The following is a 20,146-nucleotide window of genomic DNA, read 5'->3' as shown; positions in this document are numbered from 1 at the left end:
TCACAAAACCAGGTGCTCTTATGATATTTCTGACCCCATCTGAAGTGGAGCCAGATATTATTTTCTGGGGGTTCGGTTCTGCACTGGGATGAAAATAATAGTCACTAGCTTGGATCAGGGTCCTTGAATGTGACCTCTCCTTCTTCCCAGTTCCCACCACCCTATTCCTCCTCCCTCTGCCAAAAGGCATCTGGCTTTGATCCATTTCTGTTAATTATTAGAGCTGGTCATCACTTCTCCAGACCCACCTCTGCCACAATGCCTATGAGACATTCACCAAGGTGTATTGGCAAGGCTGAAGGGCAGGTGGGGAAAGGAAGTATTATTCATATACATAATTGCTAAATTTGTTGTATAAAAGCAAATTGACATGGACACAAATAGTGACTATGTTGATTGTATCCCTCCACTCTTCCACATGCTTCTGGGGATAATTAGTTGTCTTATTGTGTAAGCTCTTCAGGGTAGGGAGCTTGTGCTATACAAACCTCTGTTTATACAGCCCCTAGCACGATGGGACTCAAACCAAAATATAAATATTTAATAATGAAAGACTGGAATTTTCTAAAGCTACAATTATCAGTTTATAATGTTATCACCATACATTTGTTAGGAAAAGCTAAATGCACATTTAATGAAACTGTCACATACTACTGCATTAATAATAAACGCTTTAAAAATGTAATGTACGTATTGATATAAGAGCAGCTAATGGATGTGGAAGAGCTGATAAGCTTTATTGTATCAACTCTTCTTATACTTCTTGGGTCTCATTCTGCTCTCTACCTCAGTAAAACTTAATTGGTCTTACTCCTGGTTTACACAGGTGGGAGAGGGGAATTTGGCCCAAAATACCAAAAAAGTTATCATATTGCACAACACTGAGTTAAATTGACAGATCCAGGGAATTCAAAGATAAGAATATTGGGCCTTAAAATCATCTCTAGCATAAATGTAATAATCAGTAGAGTTACATCAGGGCTGAATTTGGCCTTCCATTCCGAAGTTGCATTATTTTTCCTCCCAGTGTATTTCTTGCTTCCCCCAGTATTCATGAACAGAGTTGTTAAATATTAGTCACAATAACAGCAACTGTACAATTAGCATTAAAATGTCAGAGAGACAATGTGAGTATGACATTGCGGGATGCAATCCAGACTAGTGAGGGGCTGTGTCACCCCTGCCCTGAAACGCTGGGGTGCCTCACAATGCTTTGCTGCTGTAGCTCCCAACCTGGGCTCCTCACAAACAGCCAGACATCATGCAGGTCACAGCCTGAGTCTCTATGTATAGCCACAGCCCTGGTCCAGCAGCTCTGGGTCCAGCAGCTCTGGGCCCAGCAGCCTGTTAGCAAACACCAGCTACTCTCTGGCTTCTAGCAGCCTTGGTTACTACTTGCAGAGTGACTCCGACACAACTCCCAGTCATGGACTTCCCTCAAAAAACATGTGTTCTGCACAGGGGCGGCTCTAGGGATTTTGCCCCCCCAAGCATGGCAGGCAGGCTGCCTCTGGTGGTTTGCCTGTGGAGGGTCCGCTGGTCCAGCAGACCCTCCGCAGGCAAGCTGCCGGAAGCAGCCTGCCTGCCGCCCTCACGGCACCGGCAGAGCGCCCCCGCGGCTTGCCGCCCCAAGCACGCGCTTGGTGTGCTGGGGCCTGGAGCCACCCCTGGTTCTGCACTGTCCAGCCCTCTGCTGGATAATCCAGATATATTAGGTCAGTTGCCCCTTTAAGGGGATCAATATACAACAGTCTGCTACCTTAAATGGAGTTACCCAAACAATTCACAAGACAGGATCAGTTTTAATTAAAGAATAAAACAAGTTCATTTACCTGCAAAGCGGTAGATTTTAAGTGTGTACAAGTATAACGCTTTAAAGTCAGAAATAATCTCAAGAAGAAGAAAGATAAAACACTTTCTAGCACCAAACTTAACAAACTAGACTTGGATCAAGCTGAAGTCTTTTAACACGTGTTTAAAGTAACATTGCTGACCAAACTCCCAGGCCAGTATTTGCTCCCAAAATCAATGGCTGTTTCTTTTGTCTTAGGTGAAAAAGAAAGAGATGGATAGAAAAAGAGAACTTGGGCTGTTTTTGCCCATCACTTTTATTGTTCAGTCACCCTTTGAAATGAATTTTCCTGAGGATTACCCCTAGATAAAGTTCATTCCCACTGGGAGGTTGAAGTCAAGGAGTCTGGGGATGAAAGAGGTTCCTCGCAGTTAGTGGTAGTATATACATAGTCTCAGATGCAGATCTGTTTGTTTCTGCCCCACTTCCTTGCCAAAGAATTACTGTTTGATAGATGATAGCCCATCAGCTTTGATGACACCTGGCTAGAGGTGTGAGCTTGTCCTTTGTCTTTGAGGGTATGGCTACACTGGCGATTTGCAGCGCTGGAAAGCCTCCACCAGCGCTGCAATTAGTAAGTGGCCACACCTGCAGGGCACTTCCAGCGCTGCAACTCCCTGGCTGCAGCGCTGGCCGTATACCTCACTCAGCATGGGGAATAAGGATTCCAGCGCTGGTGCTGCAGCGCTGGTCATCAAGTGTGGCCACACACCAGCGCTGTGATTGGCCTCCAGGGTATAAGGTGTATCCCAGAATGCTTTTATAAATTACTCTCTTTGTTTTATTATGCAGCCTCTCTTTGTTTTGTTGTGAACGAGCTCTGTGGAGCTCCATTGCTGCTTATCTAAAAAACAAACAGAGCTCCTGTTTGCTGTGATCATCTGTACCTGGCTGTAAACAATCAAATGAGAGGCAGGCAGGGAGCGAATGAAACAGCGGGGAGTCGTGTTGGCTGCAGGCTGTTTGCAATTAAGAGTTAAGACTAAGGGGTCGGAAAAATGTTCTGATTTTTCAAGGCAGGAAGCTAAACACACAGTGTTGGCTCCAAAAATCCCCTCTCTCTCTCTCCCCCCGCTCCCTGTCACACTAGACCCCACTCCACCCCCCTCTTTTGAAAAGCACGCTGCGGCCACTTGAATGCTGGGATAGCTGCCCATAATGCATCACTCCCAACAGCGCTGCTAATGCTGCAAATGTGGTCACACACCAGCGCTGGTAGCTGTGAGTGTGGCCACACACCAGCGCTGCAAACTACCAGCGCTGCAAACCGTAAGTGTAGCCACACCCTCAGAAACAGATTTACCCACTCCCTAGACTTGTCTGGTAAACACACTTCAATCATGATTTCAGCTTATGTTCATAACTTGATATATAATTGTCTCTCTCACCAACAGAAGCTGGTCAATAAAAGATATTACCTCATTCACCTTGTCCCTCTAATATCCTGGGACTAACATGTCTCTAACAACACTGCAATTAATCCTGATTTTCCTTTCACTTGCCCTAATTTCACACTGGTCCAACTCCACTGATTTCTCTAGACTTACTCTCAATTTACCCTGATGTGAGAAGAGTCAGGCCCAACAAGTATACTGCTGCCTGAATTAACATAGAGAGAGAAGGTGGGTGAGGTAGTATCTTTGACTGGACCAACTTCTGTTGGTGAGAGAGACAAGCTTTCGAGCTTACACAGAGCTCTTCTTCAGGTCCTATGTAAGATCAAAAGCTTGTCTCTGTCACAAATGGAAGTTGGTCCAATACAAGATATTAATCACTCACCTTGTCTCTCTAGCATCTTGGACCAACACAGCTACAACAACACTGCATACAACAATAAGGGTAATCATAGTCAGTTTGAAATCTATGAGACACGTTCTGTTTTCAGACATATGTATGCTTGAAAATCGGCAGCCAGGAATGGAAGCTTTGAGCACCCTGATTTGGTTTCTTTCAGATTACCGAGGTTAACAATCTTCCGATGCAGTCTACGTTCCAGATTGAGGCTTAGGGTTAGCGTATAGTCCATGTGTTTTAGCACATACCCTACTGACCCATCCAGGGACACTATGCCTTCAACCTTGTTCAGATTTCTTCTGCTCCTGGAACACATCATCTATACTAGCAGCTGTGCTGAGGTTACATTATGATCCCATAACTAACATAAAATAATGCTGTTTTGTAATAATTCATTTATATGTATTGGGTCCAATGGTAGAAATCATTTAATTGGGTAGCTTTCTCATTAGGATACCAAAAAGCATAAATTTTGAATTGACAGCATGGCTCCAGTTCAGGTCAAGTGTAAAAGGATGAATTCAATGGAAAGATAAATTTGCCCTAATGAATACACTTAGGATATTAGAGTAGTTATAATAGAAAATCTAAGGGATAAAGAGAGCTGGCAATTTCTCCAGGAGACAGTATTAAATGCACAACTGCCAACTATTCCAATGTGGTGTAAAGATAGTAAGAGGCCAATATGGTTCCATCAGGAGCTTTTAAAGCTGAAAATCAAACAGGAATCCTACAAAAAATGGAAACATGGTCACATTGATAAGGAGAACTATGAAAGAAGAGCATGAGCATGTAGGGACAAAATCAGAAAGTCTAACGCAGGGGTTCTCAAACTGGGAGTCGGGACCCCCCAGGGGGTCGTGAGGTTATTACATGGCAGGTCACGAGCTGTCAGCCTCCACCCCAAACTCCACTTTGCCTCCAGCATTTATAATGGTGTTAAATATATTAAAAGGTGGTTTTATAAGGGGAGGACACACTCAGAGGCTTGCTATGTGAAAGGGGTCACCAGTACAAAGTTTGAGAACCACTGGTCTAAGGTACAAAATGAATTATACCTAGCAAGGAGCATAAAAGGCAATAAGAGGTTCTTTAAATACACCAGGAGCAAGAGAAAGATGAAGGAAAGTGTAGATCCTCTACTTAGTGAGGAAGGAGAGCTGATGACTGATGTCATCCAGAAAATTGGGGTGCTTAATACCTATTTTGCTTCAGTCTTCACTAAGAAGCTAAATGGTGACCAGATATTCAACACAATATTAACAAGGGGGAAGGGAATGCAAGCCAAAATAGGAAAAGAAAAGGTTAAAGAATATTCAGATAAGCTAGATGTGTTCAAGTCATAGAGTTTAAGGCCAAAAGGGACAACCAGATCATCTAGTCTGACTTCCAGTATACCACGGGCCACCAACCTCACCCAGCATCCCCACACTAAGCACAACAACTGAAATTAGACCAAAGTATTACAGTCCACAGGAGACTGGACTGTTATGTGCCACATGCAGAGAATAGGAGGGATCAAGGTGCACCAGGGCCTGAGGCCCCTGCAATCACAGGGAAATGATTAAGTGAGATATACTCAGATAAGCTTGGCACGTGACCCACACCCACGGTCCCTGCCAATCTGACCTGGGGGAAAATTCCTTTCCAATCCCACTTATGGCAATCAAGGTACCTGCACCATAAGCTTCCTGAAACTTTGTGAGCAGCATCTATTGGGGCTACTCACCTCTGTAGGGCCTGATGAAATTCACCCTAGGTTACTTAAGGAACTATCTGAAGCAATCTCAGAACTGTTAGCAATTATCTTTGAGAACTCATGGAGGACGGCAAGGTCCCAGAGGACTGGAGCAGGGCAAACATACTACCTATTTTAAAAAAGGGAACAAAGAGAACCTAGGGAATTGTGGTCTAGTCATTCTAACTTGGATACCTGGAAAGATACTGAAACAAATTGTTAAACAATCACTTTGTATGCACCTAGAGAATAATAGGGTTATAAATAATAGCCAGTATGGATTTGTCAAGAATAAATCATGCCAAACTAACCTAATTTCCTTCTTTGACAGGGTTACTGGCCTAGTGGATAGGTGGAAGATGTGATATACCTTGATTTTAGTAAGGCTTTTAACACAGTTCCACATGACATTCTCACAAGCAAATTAGGGAAGTGTGGTCTAGATGAAATTACTGTATATTGGTTGCACAAATGGTTGAAAAACCATATGCAAAGAGTAGTTATCAATCATTCACTGTCAAATTGGGAGGACATATCTAGTAGGGCCCCACAGGGGTCAGTCCTGGGTCCAGTACTATTCAATATTTTCATTAGTGACTTTGATAATGGAGTGGAGTGTGTGCTTATAAAATTTGCAGATGACTTCAAGCTAAGAGGGCTTGTAAGCACTTGGAGGACACGGTTAGAATTTAAAATGACCTTGACAAATTGGAGAAATTGGTCTGAAATCGGCAAGATGAATTTCAACAAAGATAAGTGCAAAGTAGTGCACTTAGGAAGGAAAACTCAAATGCACAACTACAAAATGGGGAATAACTGGGTAGGCAGTAGTACTGTAGAAGAGAATCTGGGGGCTGTAGAGGAGCTCAAATTGGCTATGATGCAGCTGTGGAAAAGGTTAATATCATTCTAGGGTGTATTAACAGGAGTGTCCTATGTAAGCATGGGAGGTAATTGTCTTGCTCTACTTGGCACTGGTGAGACCTCAGTTAGAGTACTCTTTAGGAAAGATGTGGGTAAATTGCAGAGTCCAGCAGAGAGCACAAAAAAAAGTTTAAATAACCTATTAAGGAAGGTTTAGAAACTGGGCATGTTTAATCTTCAGAAAAGAAAACTGAGGGGGGACTTGATAACAGACTTCAAATATGTTAAAGATTGTTTTAAAGAGGACAGCGATGAATTGTTCTCCACATCAACTGAAGGTAGGACAAGAAGTAATGGACTTAATCTGCAGCAAGGGAGATTTAGGTTAGATAGTAGGAAAACTTTCTAAGGGTATTTAAGCCCAGGAATAGTCTTCCAAGGGAGGTTGTGGAATCCTCATCATTGAAGGATTTTAAAAAAGCTTGGACAAACACCTGACAGGGATGGTCTAGGTCTACTTAGTGTGATGAATGTTCTGAGCCTCATGAGTCATCTGAAGTAATTTTCTGCGAATAGTAAGGCTCCAGCCAATCCACAAGCAAGGGTCTAACCAAGTGACCCCAAAGCAGAAATATAGACTTCCAATGAAAGCACTCTGCTCAATGTCACTATCTTGTCAGGGTTACTTCCAACAGCATAGTGGTTCTGACAGACTGTTCCTACTCCAGCCTGTTCCTGCTCCAAACAAGGCTGGTTGCCCAGCTGACCTGACGCTTGGTCCAGCTTCAGTTTAGACGGCTGGACTTGATGACCCCCTGAGGTCCCTTCCAGTCGTACATTTCTATGATTCTATAATTAGCCAAACCAGGAGCTATCACACCAATCAATATCTCATTTTCATTCTGTAGGTGTTCTGTTGTTTTTGTTTGGCATGGGGATCAATATTCACAGTGACATCCTGCTACGCCAGCTAAGGAAACCTGGAGACCATACTTACAAGATTCCACAAGGTACATTCTCCTTATGCCCCTCACCCAAAAAGAGTAGCACAACTGGATAAATAGGGGGGGGAGGGGCCTAGCAAAAGTAAAATATACATCAACACACAAAGCTCTTAAAGTTATTTGGAGCCATTAGTTTCACATGGATACTTGGGCCAGATGTTCCCCCCTACAGCATGAATTAATTGCAGAGGCATGGTAATCATACATCTTTGGCCTGAATTTTGCAGATGATGGGGAGAGTTCAGCAGGCCACTCCTACCTTCTGAGCCCTGAAGAACACTTTCTATGTGAAGTTTGCACAACTTGGGTTTTTGGGGGGTGCCCAGCTGCGGGATAGGAAGTGTCGTAGGCTATACCTCTCTAGCACCCCCTTAAGGGGAGGGCAGATGCTGCTCCTGTCTTGGAGTTCAGGGCATCTGCCCCCTGGCAGGGGAGTTAAAGTAGTACAAATAAAAACTCAGTCTGCTTCCACAGCCCATAAAAAGCAGAGTCCTAGGCCTTCAAGAAGCCAAAGAGCAAAGTACCAGCCCTCCTTCTTTCTGAGAGGGCCTGAGCAGCCAAGACTTTCAAGCCTGGGTCAGTAACCTCTGCTTCCGGGGGCCGGGAGTTCTGAGTTGCCGTCCTGCTCCTTCAGAGTGCTGCCCTGCATTGAGCAGGGAACCTCCAGATTAAGAACTTGACAATTTCCAGGCTTGACAAATCTCATGAGGTGCACTGTGTCGAGTGTGATTGTGCCCAGAGGATCTGCCCCAGCACATACCCGACCCCTTAAGATGGAGATCAGAATCCCATCATCAAAGCCTGAATCCCCCACTTCCCACAAAAGAAGTCTACATTGCTGTGTTTCTTTCCTGCATGATGATGTACTCTAAAAATATTGGGTTGGAGAGACAAGTAGCATAGCATATACTCCTGGGGGAATTCTGCACTATTGTGTGCATGCAGAATTCATGTCCCTCTGCAGAATTTCTATGCTTCCCTGCAGAAAATGATGGGGATGCAACAAGAAGCCACGTGGTGGTGGATGCGGGGTTGGGAGTGCCTATGGGTGTAGTGCCACTGTCCCTGAACATTTCAGCAAGCGTAGATCTGTCCAGCTGAATGAGGATGCAGCTTGGCTCCGCTGACTCTGCAGCTGGATGCTGGGCCCTAATGATGGTCATGCTCCCCTTCTGTGTGCTAGAGCCATCCTGTTTTCTGTACAACAATGAGTGCCTGTGGTACTAACGGCAATCCCCCAGTTACCTCTCCTGTCTGCAACCTGAATGGCAGTCACATGGATCTTGAACCAGGTGCCAGGACTAGGTCAGAGGTCACAATCTCCAGTTTTCCTACCTTGTGAATAATTTCCCAAAAATATTGCCAGTCCTGACCAGTAATGACAGGGTAGTGCCAGAGTTGAGGAAGGAGCTACCAGGAGGGAATCCATATGCTGACCAACAGTTAACTATAGTCATCTGCTGGGGCAGGCCTTCACATCTCCATGAATGCACTGGAGGAAGATTATCTCACTTGCGACCCCTTCTACCGCAGCCTGGGGAGACTGGACCAAGGTGTGGCTACATCTGGAGTCCAACAGACGATGCACTTTTGTCCCATTAATCAATCCAAGTGCTGTTATTTTGGTGGGCTCTTTCTCCCTTGCTCTGCTTTCTGTTGTCCACATCTGGGCATACTCGCACTCCATCATGGGGCATTCTCTTCAGATGTGTCCCAGTTGCCTACATAAGAAAAAGATCACCATGTTGTGGTCTGAGCCCATCTTCTTGTTCAGCGATGACCCTGCTTGTTGTAGGGGTCTGGCATCTAAGTCGTAGTAACCCCCACTCATTAGCAGGGCTGTGGATCAACTGTCCGGGTTAGATTTTTGTCTGGGCCCTTCCTGGCCTGTTGCTGTGACTCACTGAGAGACTGAAGACAAGGGTATTTGTCCCTGATCAGCATGGGGTGCCTTCACCTGACCTGGCTTCACATCAGGCTGGGTCAGCTTCTAAGCCCTAGGTTGTCCCCTTCCATCTGTCTCTGGAGGTTCCATAGCAGCCAAAAAGTTTTTCCTCAATTGCACCACCATTGTTAATGCCGTTGGTTGATTGCCTCAGTACCCACTCCCATACCTGAGTGAGGAATATTTGTATGAACTGCTTTACAATTACTAACTTGGCAACTTGAGCTCCAGTTGTCTCCTCTAACTGTAACCGCTACCAGCAATGGTCCTTCAGTTTTTGGGCTACCACCTGTGGCTGGACTCCTTGGGGACACGTTTGCATACAGAATTGGTGGAAGGGCACCTCTTTGCTGATATAGAGAAAGTCCAGTATGGCAGACTTAATCACCGTGTAATCCCAAGCCAGAGCCGTCCCTTGGGTATGGCAAATCGGAGCGACCGCCCCAGGCCCGTGCTTTGGTAGGACCTGCAGGAGGTGGGTGGGGACGTGAGGTGGGAGGCAGGTGGGCGAGCGGGGTGAGAAGGCGAATGGGGAGGCGAGCAGCAGGTGGGCAGGCAGGCAGGGGGGAGCGAGGAGGAGCTCACCTACGAGAAACTCCCTCTCCCCCCAGCGCCTCCTGCCCACCAGCGGCCCCGCTGATCAGTGCCTCCCCCTCCCTCCCACTCCGCCTACTGCAGATCAGATGTTTCGCTGAATCAGGAGGCGGTGGTGGGGAGGGGAGAGAAGTGAGGGTGCAGCACGCTCAGGGGTGGGGTGGGGGGGAGGGGCAGGAAGAGGCGGGGTGGGGGTAGGAAGTAACAAGGTGGGGGTGGGGCCTTGGGGGAAGGGGTGGAGTGGGGGCAGGGCCTGGGCAGAGCTGGTGGGGAGCACCCCCTGGCATATTAGAAACTCGGGGCCTATGTCCCAGGCTCTGGACCCCGCTATGGATGGCCCTGTCCTAACCAGCCACAGGGTCGAGCCCTCAGCAGGCTGTCAGTCAGGTAGGGGGTGAGCACAAGGGCCAAGTGCTCTGGAGGCCTGCTCCTGGACCTGCTCGAAAGTGGTCAAGAAAACCTCAGGGTCATATTTTAAAACACAAATCAGACAAAGAATTCAGATTTAAGTCATAATTCTAACATTATAATAAGGTTTTACTTTAAATGTTACTTTAGTGTAAATCTTTTAAAACACGAATCAGGCCCCATCTTAGTCAGCTTTACTGGCCGCTGGATCCCTGGCTGCCCTGGCCACCTGTTGCTCCACAAGTAACGGTTGTACCAGGTTTTGTTGCAGGTCTTTCTGCTGGGTCACCATCTCGAACAGCAGCTGCTGCTGTTGGGTTGTCTGGAGCTGTTGTTGAGTGGCCTGTTGCAACAGTTGCTGCTGAAACTCCCGTTGCTGGGTTGACTGCTGTGGCTGGCTCCCTGTCAACCAGCCACTTGCACCATTGCTCTGGATCTATGCTACTTGGGTTCTTCGTCTCTCATGTGCACAGGATTCAAATCTCCCTCTAATTTACCCTTACGTCAGGGTTGGGACATAAGCATTCTCTACTGCTATACCGCTCTCACTACACCTAGGCCTTCAGGAAAACAAAGAGAAAAAAAGAAGATAGAAGAAGTACTGACACTCCTCCTTTCTGAGAGGCCCTCGGTAGCCTAGACTCTCAGCTGTATTCTTGGTCAGAGCCCCCTGCTTCCAAGGAGGGGAACTCTGAGTTGCAGTCAGCACTGAGTAGAAATCAAGCCTCACAGGTGTGCTGGGTTGATGCTGAGTGTGCCCAGACGAGTGCTTTAATTCCTTTCTGACTGGCAGGTGGAAATGACCCAACACAGGGCAAAAGAGCTGAAGACTTCTTCTGTGTCATGCTCCCCTGTCTATGGCATGTTCCCCTGATGAATCTATGGCCTATTGTGTAAAAATTGCCCTGAACAATATTCTGGATCTATGTTTTGCCATTGCCAAACCTGCTAATCAACCCCTTTCCTGCTCCATCTTCTGTCCCCTTTGGAGAGAAGTGATTTGGGAATGTCTTGTCCTTGAGAGAGAAGTGGTCTGAGCTCAAGATGGGGATCTAGGATCTTTCTGGTTCTAATTCTGATCTTGACTCTGACTCCTTCTGTTGGCTTGTTGCCTCTGGTAACCTCTTTCTGCATCAGTTACTAATTTACCCTAACATGGGTTTGGTGAGTAGCAAAGGACTCTAGCTCCAAAATATAGATCCAGAATTTGATCTCCCCGAAGTTCATAGATTCATAGATTTTTAAGGCCAGAACGGACCATTCAATCATTTAGATTGACCATCTGCATAACAAAGGCCCTATTCCACCCAAGTTTGATCTGGGAAATAGGTTCAGGCCTGTCTCTAGCTGTGAGAATTGATGTTTGTAAAGTGGTTTGACGTCTGTGGACTTATTTCTCCTCTCACTTGTGCCAGTTTTACTTTAGTATAATTCTACTGGCTTCAACGGAATTATTCATTGATTGACATGGGTTCAGTGGGAGGAAAATCAAGCTTTCTAAATGTGAAAAGTGTGACTTACAGTCTCCACCGTGCAAAGTTTGTTGTTGACTTGAAATGAGAGTAATTAGTTTTCACTCTTCTTATTTGCACTTGTGACTTTTTTTGAATGCAGGGGGACTGTTCACATATGTATCTGGAGCTAATTTCTTTGGTGAGATAGTGGAATGGTTTGGCTATGCCATAGCAACCTGGTCCATACCAGCCTTTGCATTTGCACTTTTTACACTGTGCTTCATTGGGCCACGTGCTTATCACCATCACAGGTATCAAAACCAAGATTGCTTCATGCTCACCTACACTTGCATAATCCCAGGGATGGGGGTGGAATTCAGGATAAAGTTGAAATGCTCAGTACTGTATATTGAAGCAGAAATGCCTCATTATTTAATGTAAAGAACATTTAATGTGGGGACATCAGGAAAAAGCATGATGCGGTGGTGTTTAGCAAGTGGAGTTTTCAGTTGATTCCCTCATTACATTTTCTAGAACCTCCATTTCTGAAAGTGACTTATGGTTTTGGGTACATTGATTTTTGGGGGGCCCAACTTGAAGCACCTTAACGGGGCCTGGTTTTTAGAAAGTATTCATAGAATCATAGAATCATAGAATTCAAGATCAGAAGGGACCATTATGATCATCTAGTCTGACCTCCTGCAAGATGCAGGCCACATAAGCCGATCCACCCACTCCTGAACTAATTCTCTCCCTTGACTCTGCTGTTGAATGCTCCAAATCATGATTTAAAGACTTCTAGTAGCAGATAATCCACCAGCAAGCGACCCCTGCCCCATGCTTCGGAGGAAGGCGAAAAACCTCCAGGGCCACTGCCAATCTGCCCTGGAGGAAAATTCCTTCCCGACCCCAAATATGGCGATCAGCTGAACCCCGAGCATGCGGGCAAGACTCTCCAGCCAGACCCTCTGGAAAAAGGCTAACAATATCCTATCATTGACCCTTTGTACTAATTACCATTGTGGCATGTTATTGACCTATTGACTAAACCCGTTATCCTATCATACCATCCCCTCCATAAACTTATCTAGCTTAATCTTAAAGTCATGGAGGTCCTTCGGCCCCACTGTTTCCCTCGGTAGGCTGTTCCAGAATTGCACTCCTCTGATGGTTAGAAACCTTCGTCTAATTTCAAGCCTAAATTTCCTGACTGACAATTTATATCCGTTTGTCCTCGTGTCCACATTAGCACTGAGCTGAAATAATTCCTCTCCTTCCCTGGTATTTATCCCTCTGATATATTGAAAGAGTGCAATCATATCTCCTCTTATCCTTCTTTTGGTTAAGGAAAACAAACCGAGCTCCTCAAGTCTCCTTTCATACGACAGGCTTTCCATTCCTCGGATCATTCTAGTGGCCCTTCTTTGTACCCGTTCCAGTTTGAATTCATCCTTCTTAAACATGGGAGACCAAAACTGCACACAATACTCCAAATGAGGTCTCACCAACGCCTTATATAACGGGACTAGCACCTCCTTATCTCTACTAGAAATACCTCGCCTAATGCATCCCAAGACCGCATTAGCTTTTTTAGTGGCCACATCACATTGCCTACTCATAGTCATCCTACGATCAACCAGGACTCCTAGGTCCTTCTCCTCCTCCGTTACTTCCAACTGGTGCGTCCCCAGCTTATAACTAAAATTCTTTTTAGTCATCCCTAAATGCATAACCTTACACTTTTCACTATTGTATTTCATCCTGTTACTAATACTCCAGTTTACAAGGTCATCCAAATCTCCCTGGAGGATATCCCGATCCTTTTCCGAATTGGCAATACCTCCCAACTTTGTGTCATCCGCAAACTTTATCAGCCCACTCCTACTTTTGGTTCCGAGGTCAGCGATAAGTAGATTGAATAAAATCGGACCCAAAACCGAACCTTGAGGAACTCCACTGGTAACCCCCCTCCAACCCGACAGATCACCCTTCAATACGACCCTCTGCAGTCTCCCCTTTAACCAGCTCCTTATCCACCTCTGGATTTTCATTTCGATCCCCATCTTTTCCAATTTAACCAGTAATTCCTCATGCGGTACCGTATCAAACGCCTTACTGAAATCAAGATATATTAGATCCACCGCATTTCCCTTGTCTAAAAAATCTGTTACTTTCTCAAAGAAGGAGATCAGGTTGGTTTGGCACGATCTACCTTTCGTAAAACCATGCTGTAATTTGTCCCAGTTGCCATCGGCCTCAAGGTCCGTAACCACTCTCTCCTTTAAAAATTTTTCCATGACTTTGCATACTACAGATGTTAAACTAACAGGCCTGTAGTTACCCGGGTCACTTTTTTTCCCCTTCTTGAATATAGGAACTATATTAGCTAATCTCCAGTCAAACGGTACAACCCCTGAGTTTAGAGATTTATTAAAAATCATCGCTAACGGGCTTGCAATTTCACTCACCAATTCCCTTAATATTCTAGGATAAAGATTATCCAGGCCCCCCGATTTACTTCTGTTAAGCTGTTCAAGTTTGGCTTCCACCTCAGATACCGTAATGTCTACCCCCATATCTTCATTCCCATCAGTCCCTCTATCACTATTCCTTAGCCCTTCATTAGCCTCATTAAAGACCGAGGCAAAATATTCGTTCAAATATTGAGCCATGCCAAGATTATCCCTAATCTCCACTCCGTTTAAAGTTTTAAGCGGTCCCACTTCTTCCTTCTTGGTTTTGGTATTGACCATCCATCCTCTGAAAATCAGACCCCATTAATGTGAATTATAGAGTCAACACTGAAATGGAAGAAAGTGTTCCATCAGCAAAGGTAACAGCCTCTATTGCTGAGCATTCCTACAAGCCTCTACAGCTTCCATGAGGCAGCAGTCAAGGAAAGTGCTTTAGTCCAGGCCAGGAGCAGTTCTTAGTGATCCATACCTGGACATTTTGGGGTGAAATAAACACAGCAGTAAACTGTAACTCCAAAAAAGTCAATGGGTCTGACTGTCATTTACATTAAACCCCTTTACACAGCTCTGGCAATGTAAAGGGGCTTAAAGTGACTGTAAGCTACATTACATCTCCGCCCATGTTAAAGGCCCCTTTTGACTGCCACAGCAGTGTAAAGGGGCTATAATGTAAATGTGAATCAGATCCTAGCAATTTACTTTGGATTTACATTGTTGTGAATAAGAGTGGGATTTTGCCCTTAGAGCTACAAAAGATACTGCAAGAATTCAGATTTAAGTCATAACTTTAACATTATATTAAGTTTTGATATTTAATGTTACTTTTCTGTAAATCTTTTAAAACGTCTCTTTTGTGCAGTTACTGAAATTGGTTACAAAGTGAGGCATTTTGGGAGGATTGCAGGATGGAGGAAGATTAAGCTTTGTTAAAGCAATAAGTGAAGTTTTCAGGGATACATGCAGTTTCACTCTCATTTATTGTCTTTCAGGTACTATCTCAGGATGTTTACAGACTATCCAAAATCAAGGAAAGCCCTGATTCCTTTCGTTTTTTAAAGTCTGAAAATGAGGACTCCTTTGTTTTTTAGGGGGGGTTACATAGCCCAATTGTAAACTGAGGTTTCACTGTAAAAAACTTGTGCAAAACAATATTGTTGGTTTAAATGATCAGTAATGCAATTCTGAACTAACACTCTTGTGTTTAACCACAGTAGGTACCACAGATAACTTTACTTGGAGACACTGAGGTAGCTGAATGTGCAAAGGGAGCCCTGCCAAACAATGGGCATGATTGTTAATGGAGTTACACCAATGTAAAACTGATGTAACCCTACTGATGTCAATGGAGTTACATTGGTTTAACACCAGTGTATCAGAGTAGAAAATCAGGCACAATATCTGTGTTACCTCTTTAAACAATAACTTTTCTACGGCTAGACTACTGCTATTTCACCATCAGGGATCATTATGTTGTTCGTTAAAGCATTCACAGCTACCTCAGGATTTTTGTCTTGCAAATCCAGATTCTTTTCAGACATGTAAAAGTTGTCCACCCTCTATTGCTATTCTTACAAAGACCAGAGGTGCTGAAAGTAGGACAAAAATAAAAACCACATAAGACATCTTCTAGTGATTGAAGATGTTCTCTGTTGCCAGTACTTAATTTTGTCCGAGAAGAACATTGTCAGATATTCTCCATCTTCTGAACTGACATAGGAATATTGTTGAATTTCCACAGAAGCCGGTGTGTCTCCTGCTAACAGGGCCGGCTTCAGGCACCAGCCCAACAAGCAGGTGCTTGGGGTGGCCAACGGTGAGGGGCGGCAGGTCTGGCTCTTTGGCGGCAATTCGGCGGCAGGTCCCTCACTCCCTCTCAGAGCGAAGGACTAGCCGCCGAATTGCCGCCGAAGACTGAAGCGGCAGCAGTAGAGCTGCCGCCGAAGTCCCGCAGATCGCGATCATGGCTTTTTTTTTTTCCCTGCTTGGGGCGGCAAAAACCCTGGAACCGGCCCTGCCTGCCAACGTTTCACCAATTCCAATAGGAACACAGTTCCCAAAAAGGTACTGATATTGTTAGTTACTTATTAGAGCATAATATAGATCACAGTAATTATCCCAGTAGATGGGGAAGACGAAGGTCAGACTCCCACAAACTAAACACATTATGTGCCTCTGAAAATTGCCTTTGAATTGATTGTATGCAATTTTATATACAGTACAATAAAGTTTATGTAAAACAGTGAGCTATCTCAGTCTGTAACTGTTTTTCATAGGAATAGTGTTGGGGGTGCCACACACAATTTCCAGTTTGCTCTCAGTTTCTTTTCCATGGCAGTCTCCCACTGTTTTGATATTATTATTTATTATGTTTACGATGATAGTGCACAGGGCCAACTGAGAATGGGTACCCATTGTGCTAGGTACTATAAATACATATGAGAGACAGTCCCAGTCCCAAAGAGCTTACAATCTAAATAGACAAAACAGACAGAAGGTTTGGGGGAGGGGGGAATGGGATAGCTACAACACACAAGCAGAGTGATCAATGCAGTGGTGACAAATGTCATACAAATGCCACAAATTTATTTTTGCTTTTGTTAAACTATTTTAATCCTTTCAATGGGGTTATTTAGGAGGTGATTCGCTAGGTGAACTAGACTCACTATTGGTGGGATCCAGTATAATGTTTTGTGAATGACACTGAAATTAGAGATAGAAAAGGCCTATTAGCTCATCTAAACTACCCTCTTTTGCCAGTGCAGGATTATTCCCTTGAGTATGTTTTCTCTGGCTCTGTCTAGTCAGCTTAAAATGTCTCAGAGCTTCCATAGGGAGACTATTACATGATCTTAGATACCATCAATAGAGATTTCTTTTCATCCCAGCATGATAGTAAGCCTAAATTTTACATGTGTTTAGTTTCATTGCATTTTGTCACCTTAGTTATGCCACCACATCCCATGGAAAACAGTTCTAGGTAGATAGATCTTTGTCCATTGCCTCAAAAGTATTAGCCAACAATATCAGCTGGATTCCTCCTGCTGCCACTGTCATACCGAGGTCTGAAAATCTGCTAGTGGGAATTGATGGAGAAAAGAAAAAGAAGCGGTGAGATGCTACTGGCGTTGACCTTTCCATAACCTTTCCCAAGAATGGAAGTTTAATCAGTGGGCAATTCTTGGTCAGGCTGTTCTTATCAAGCAATGATGCCCTGAATGAAGGGCACACCACAGCATATTTAAAGTTGACTAGCAGCTTCAGGGAAAGAGGACCAGGGTCTGGGGAGGGAATTTGTCTCTATTCTCTCCTCCCTCACCAGTGATATTTGGGAATTAAAAGGGCAGGGACACCACTGTCTATTTCCCTACACCCACACTCAAGCTTCGTCTAATTCTGCTGCCCTGGGCTACTTCCTATGTGCTCCTTCAGTTTGGGGAATGGCCCCTTGTGGCAAGGTAGACTAGATCTGGAGGCTCCCTGTTGGAGGCCTCACAGTCCTGCCTCACCCCGCCCCAGAAAAGAGCAAAGAGAAGTCCTCAAGGCAGCCTAGAGTGGCTGCAAGGGAGTAGCCAATCAGAGGGGTTGCTGGAGTGACCAATCAAGGGCCAGAAGGGCCATATAAAAGGAAGCAGCCAAGGCAGAGTAGTCAGTTGTTGCCTGGAGCTTGAAGAGGGCTGGGCAGCAGGACTGAGCCCAAGGAAGACTGCCAAAGAGCAGGTGCCTGACTGGCTGGAAGAGCAGCAGGTCAGTGCAGGCAGACTGAGCCCAGAACCTAGCCAGACCAGATGAGGGTACCATGATGGGCCCTGCTGGTCTGGTTGAAGACTGAGCCCAGGGAGGGCTGCTGAAAGGATGCCAGCTGAGGGTGCCAAGATGGGCCCCTGTTGGGCTGTTAAAGAAGGCAGTGTCTCCAGGAAGGAAGCCTTGGTGCTATGGCCCCATACCAGGGCTGTGAGAAAGAACTAGAGACTGTATACCCCAGAAAGGGGAGGGTAGTGTGTGTGACCCGGTTGGAGGGCTAAGTCACTGAAGACCTGCTGAAAGAACCATCAGCCAGGTTGGGGGGGGGTGCTTTTGAGAGGCGGGTGCCACTCTGTTGTAAGAACTGAAAGAAAAGCAGCTCACACCTACCCAGAAAGGAGGTGCTCGTGAGAGGTGGGTGCCACCCTGTTAAAAACTGAGTGACTGCAGGCATGTATTAGCCAGAGAGTGGGTGCTCATGAGAGGTAGGAACTGACACTATTACGACCCTATATCCAAAACACTCAACAGCTTCACAAAAAGTCCAAATGATTAGGGCCCTGGAGGTCCTGCTGGTTCTCAAAGGGGATGGTGGCTTGAGAAGGACCTGCCTATGGGCCTTACCCACTCTGTGGTTCCCGCTCAGGCTCCACCTGCTGTATGGCTTGCCAAAGAAGGATTCTTCTCTCCTGAAACCTTCCCATCACCCCTTGCTTGGGCTTCTGAGCTCCTTTTAACCCACTCCTCCAGCTGGAGCATGTTTGACAGGCCCAGAGGAGTAGGGCTGCCTTTTAACCCCTTTGGCCCAGTGTGGCATTTATATGTGTACAGATGTGGTCGTCCATCTCAAAAAAGACACATTTGAATTGGAATTGGTTCCAAAAAGGGCAACAAAAATTATTAGGGGGTATGGAACCGCTTCCGTATGAGGAGAGATTAATAAGATTGGAACTTTTCAGCTTGGAAAAGAGAGAACTAAAGGGCAATATAATAGAGGTCTATAAAAATCATGATTGGTTTAGAGAAAGTAAATACGGAAGTGTTATTTACTCCTTCTCATAACACGAGAACTAGGGGCCACCAAATGAAATTAATAGGCAGCAAGTTTAAAACAAACAAAAGGAAGCATTTCTTCACACAATCAGCCTGTGGAACTTTTTACCAGAGGATGTTGTGAAGGCCAAGACTATAACAGGGTTCAAAAAAGAACTAGATAAATTCATGGAGGATAGGTCCATCAATGGCTATTAATGCCAGGATGGGCAGGGATGGTGTCCCTAGCCTCTGTTTGCCAGAGGCTGGGAATAGGCAACAGGGGATGTATCACTTGATGCTTATCTGTTTTGTTCATTCCCTCTGGGGCACCTAGCATTGGCCACTGTCAGAAGACAGGATACTGGGCTAGATGGACCTTTGGTCTGACCTAGTATGGCCGTTGTTATATTCTTAACAAGGGCTCTGTGTGAGAAAAACACGGAAGAGCATCTCAGTACCACAACCTCCCCTCCCCTCAAGCTTTTACAGGTGGCATGTGTACATATTATGGTTGCAGACTATCCCTAAACAACCATAAAGATTTGAAACCAAACACCCTTCTCTCTTTGTTTTAACTCCTTTTGTTCTACCAGCTTTATTTGTAGATAGAACTAACACAAATGTCTTTTTCTGGTAAGCGATTTTAATAATTATTTTGGGGAGCCCATTGTTTTCTTCCTCTTTTTCAATAAATGTTTTATTTTGGGTTCTTCCCAACATTCACATTTTTTGCCTTCATTTATGGTTTTGGGAGGTCTGACATGCAAAGACTGAGAGATATTGGGTGAGAGGAAATGGTCCTGGGAATAATTTAGCATTTGGGAGGAATTCTGTTACTGTCCCTTTAAGGGTCGGGGGCCAGGCACCTTGCAGAGTAGGTGGGACAAGGTTCCTATCTCTCCCCAGCCAACTGAAATAAGCTTTAGGAAGGGAATCAGTATATATGCTGCTTTCTCCCTTGTAGTAATGCAGATGTGAAGCAGCAGAAGCCTATGCTGTTGATGCTGAGCCTTCTGGGGACTAAGTGGGAAACGGGGTCAGCTAAATGGGAAGGTGGGGGCTAAAGCCCTGCAGCTGGCCCAGGTTACATGTTCAGCTTCCAGGAGCAGAGCTGGGTCATTCCTGTCTAATGGAAAGAATCAGAGGTACTGTCTAAAATACAATCCCAGTTCCAGCAGGAGGGCTAAGGTGACTCATCCCTTAAGGAGGGAAAACCATAAGGGTGGTTTGAAATACAGCCTAG

General features: G+C 45.1%; 1 protein-coding gene across 2 annotated transcripts in view; it reads left to right on the top strand.

Annotated features, from left to right (window-relative positions):
• Positions 1-15,955, top strand: part of SRD5A2 (steroid 5 alpha-reductase 2) — a 79,718-nt gene extending 63,763 nt beyond the window's left edge. For both annotated transcript variants that reach the window (XM_045008647.1, XM_045008646.1), the window contains exons 3-5: positions 7,157-7,258; positions 11,814-11,964; positions 15,117-15,955. In XM_045008647.1, coding sequence (XP_044864582.1) covers positions 7,157-7,258; positions 11,814-11,964; positions 15,117-15,183 — 320 coding nt within the window. In that variant the 3' untranslated portion in view covers positions 15,184-15,955. The remainder of the gene's footprint in view (positions 1-7,156; positions 7,259-11,813; positions 11,965-15,116) is intronic.
• Positions 15,956-20,146: the final 4,191 nt, after the last annotated feature.

Source organism: Mauremys mutica, chromosome 3, assembly GCF_020497125.1.
Source record: "Mauremys mutica isolate MM-2020 ecotype Southern chromosome 3, ASM2049712v1, whole genome shotgun sequence".
NCBI lineage: Eukaryota > Metazoa > Chordata > Testudines > Geoemydidae > Mauremys > Mauremys mutica.
This window is presented reverse-complemented; position numbering and strand designations above follow the sequence as displayed.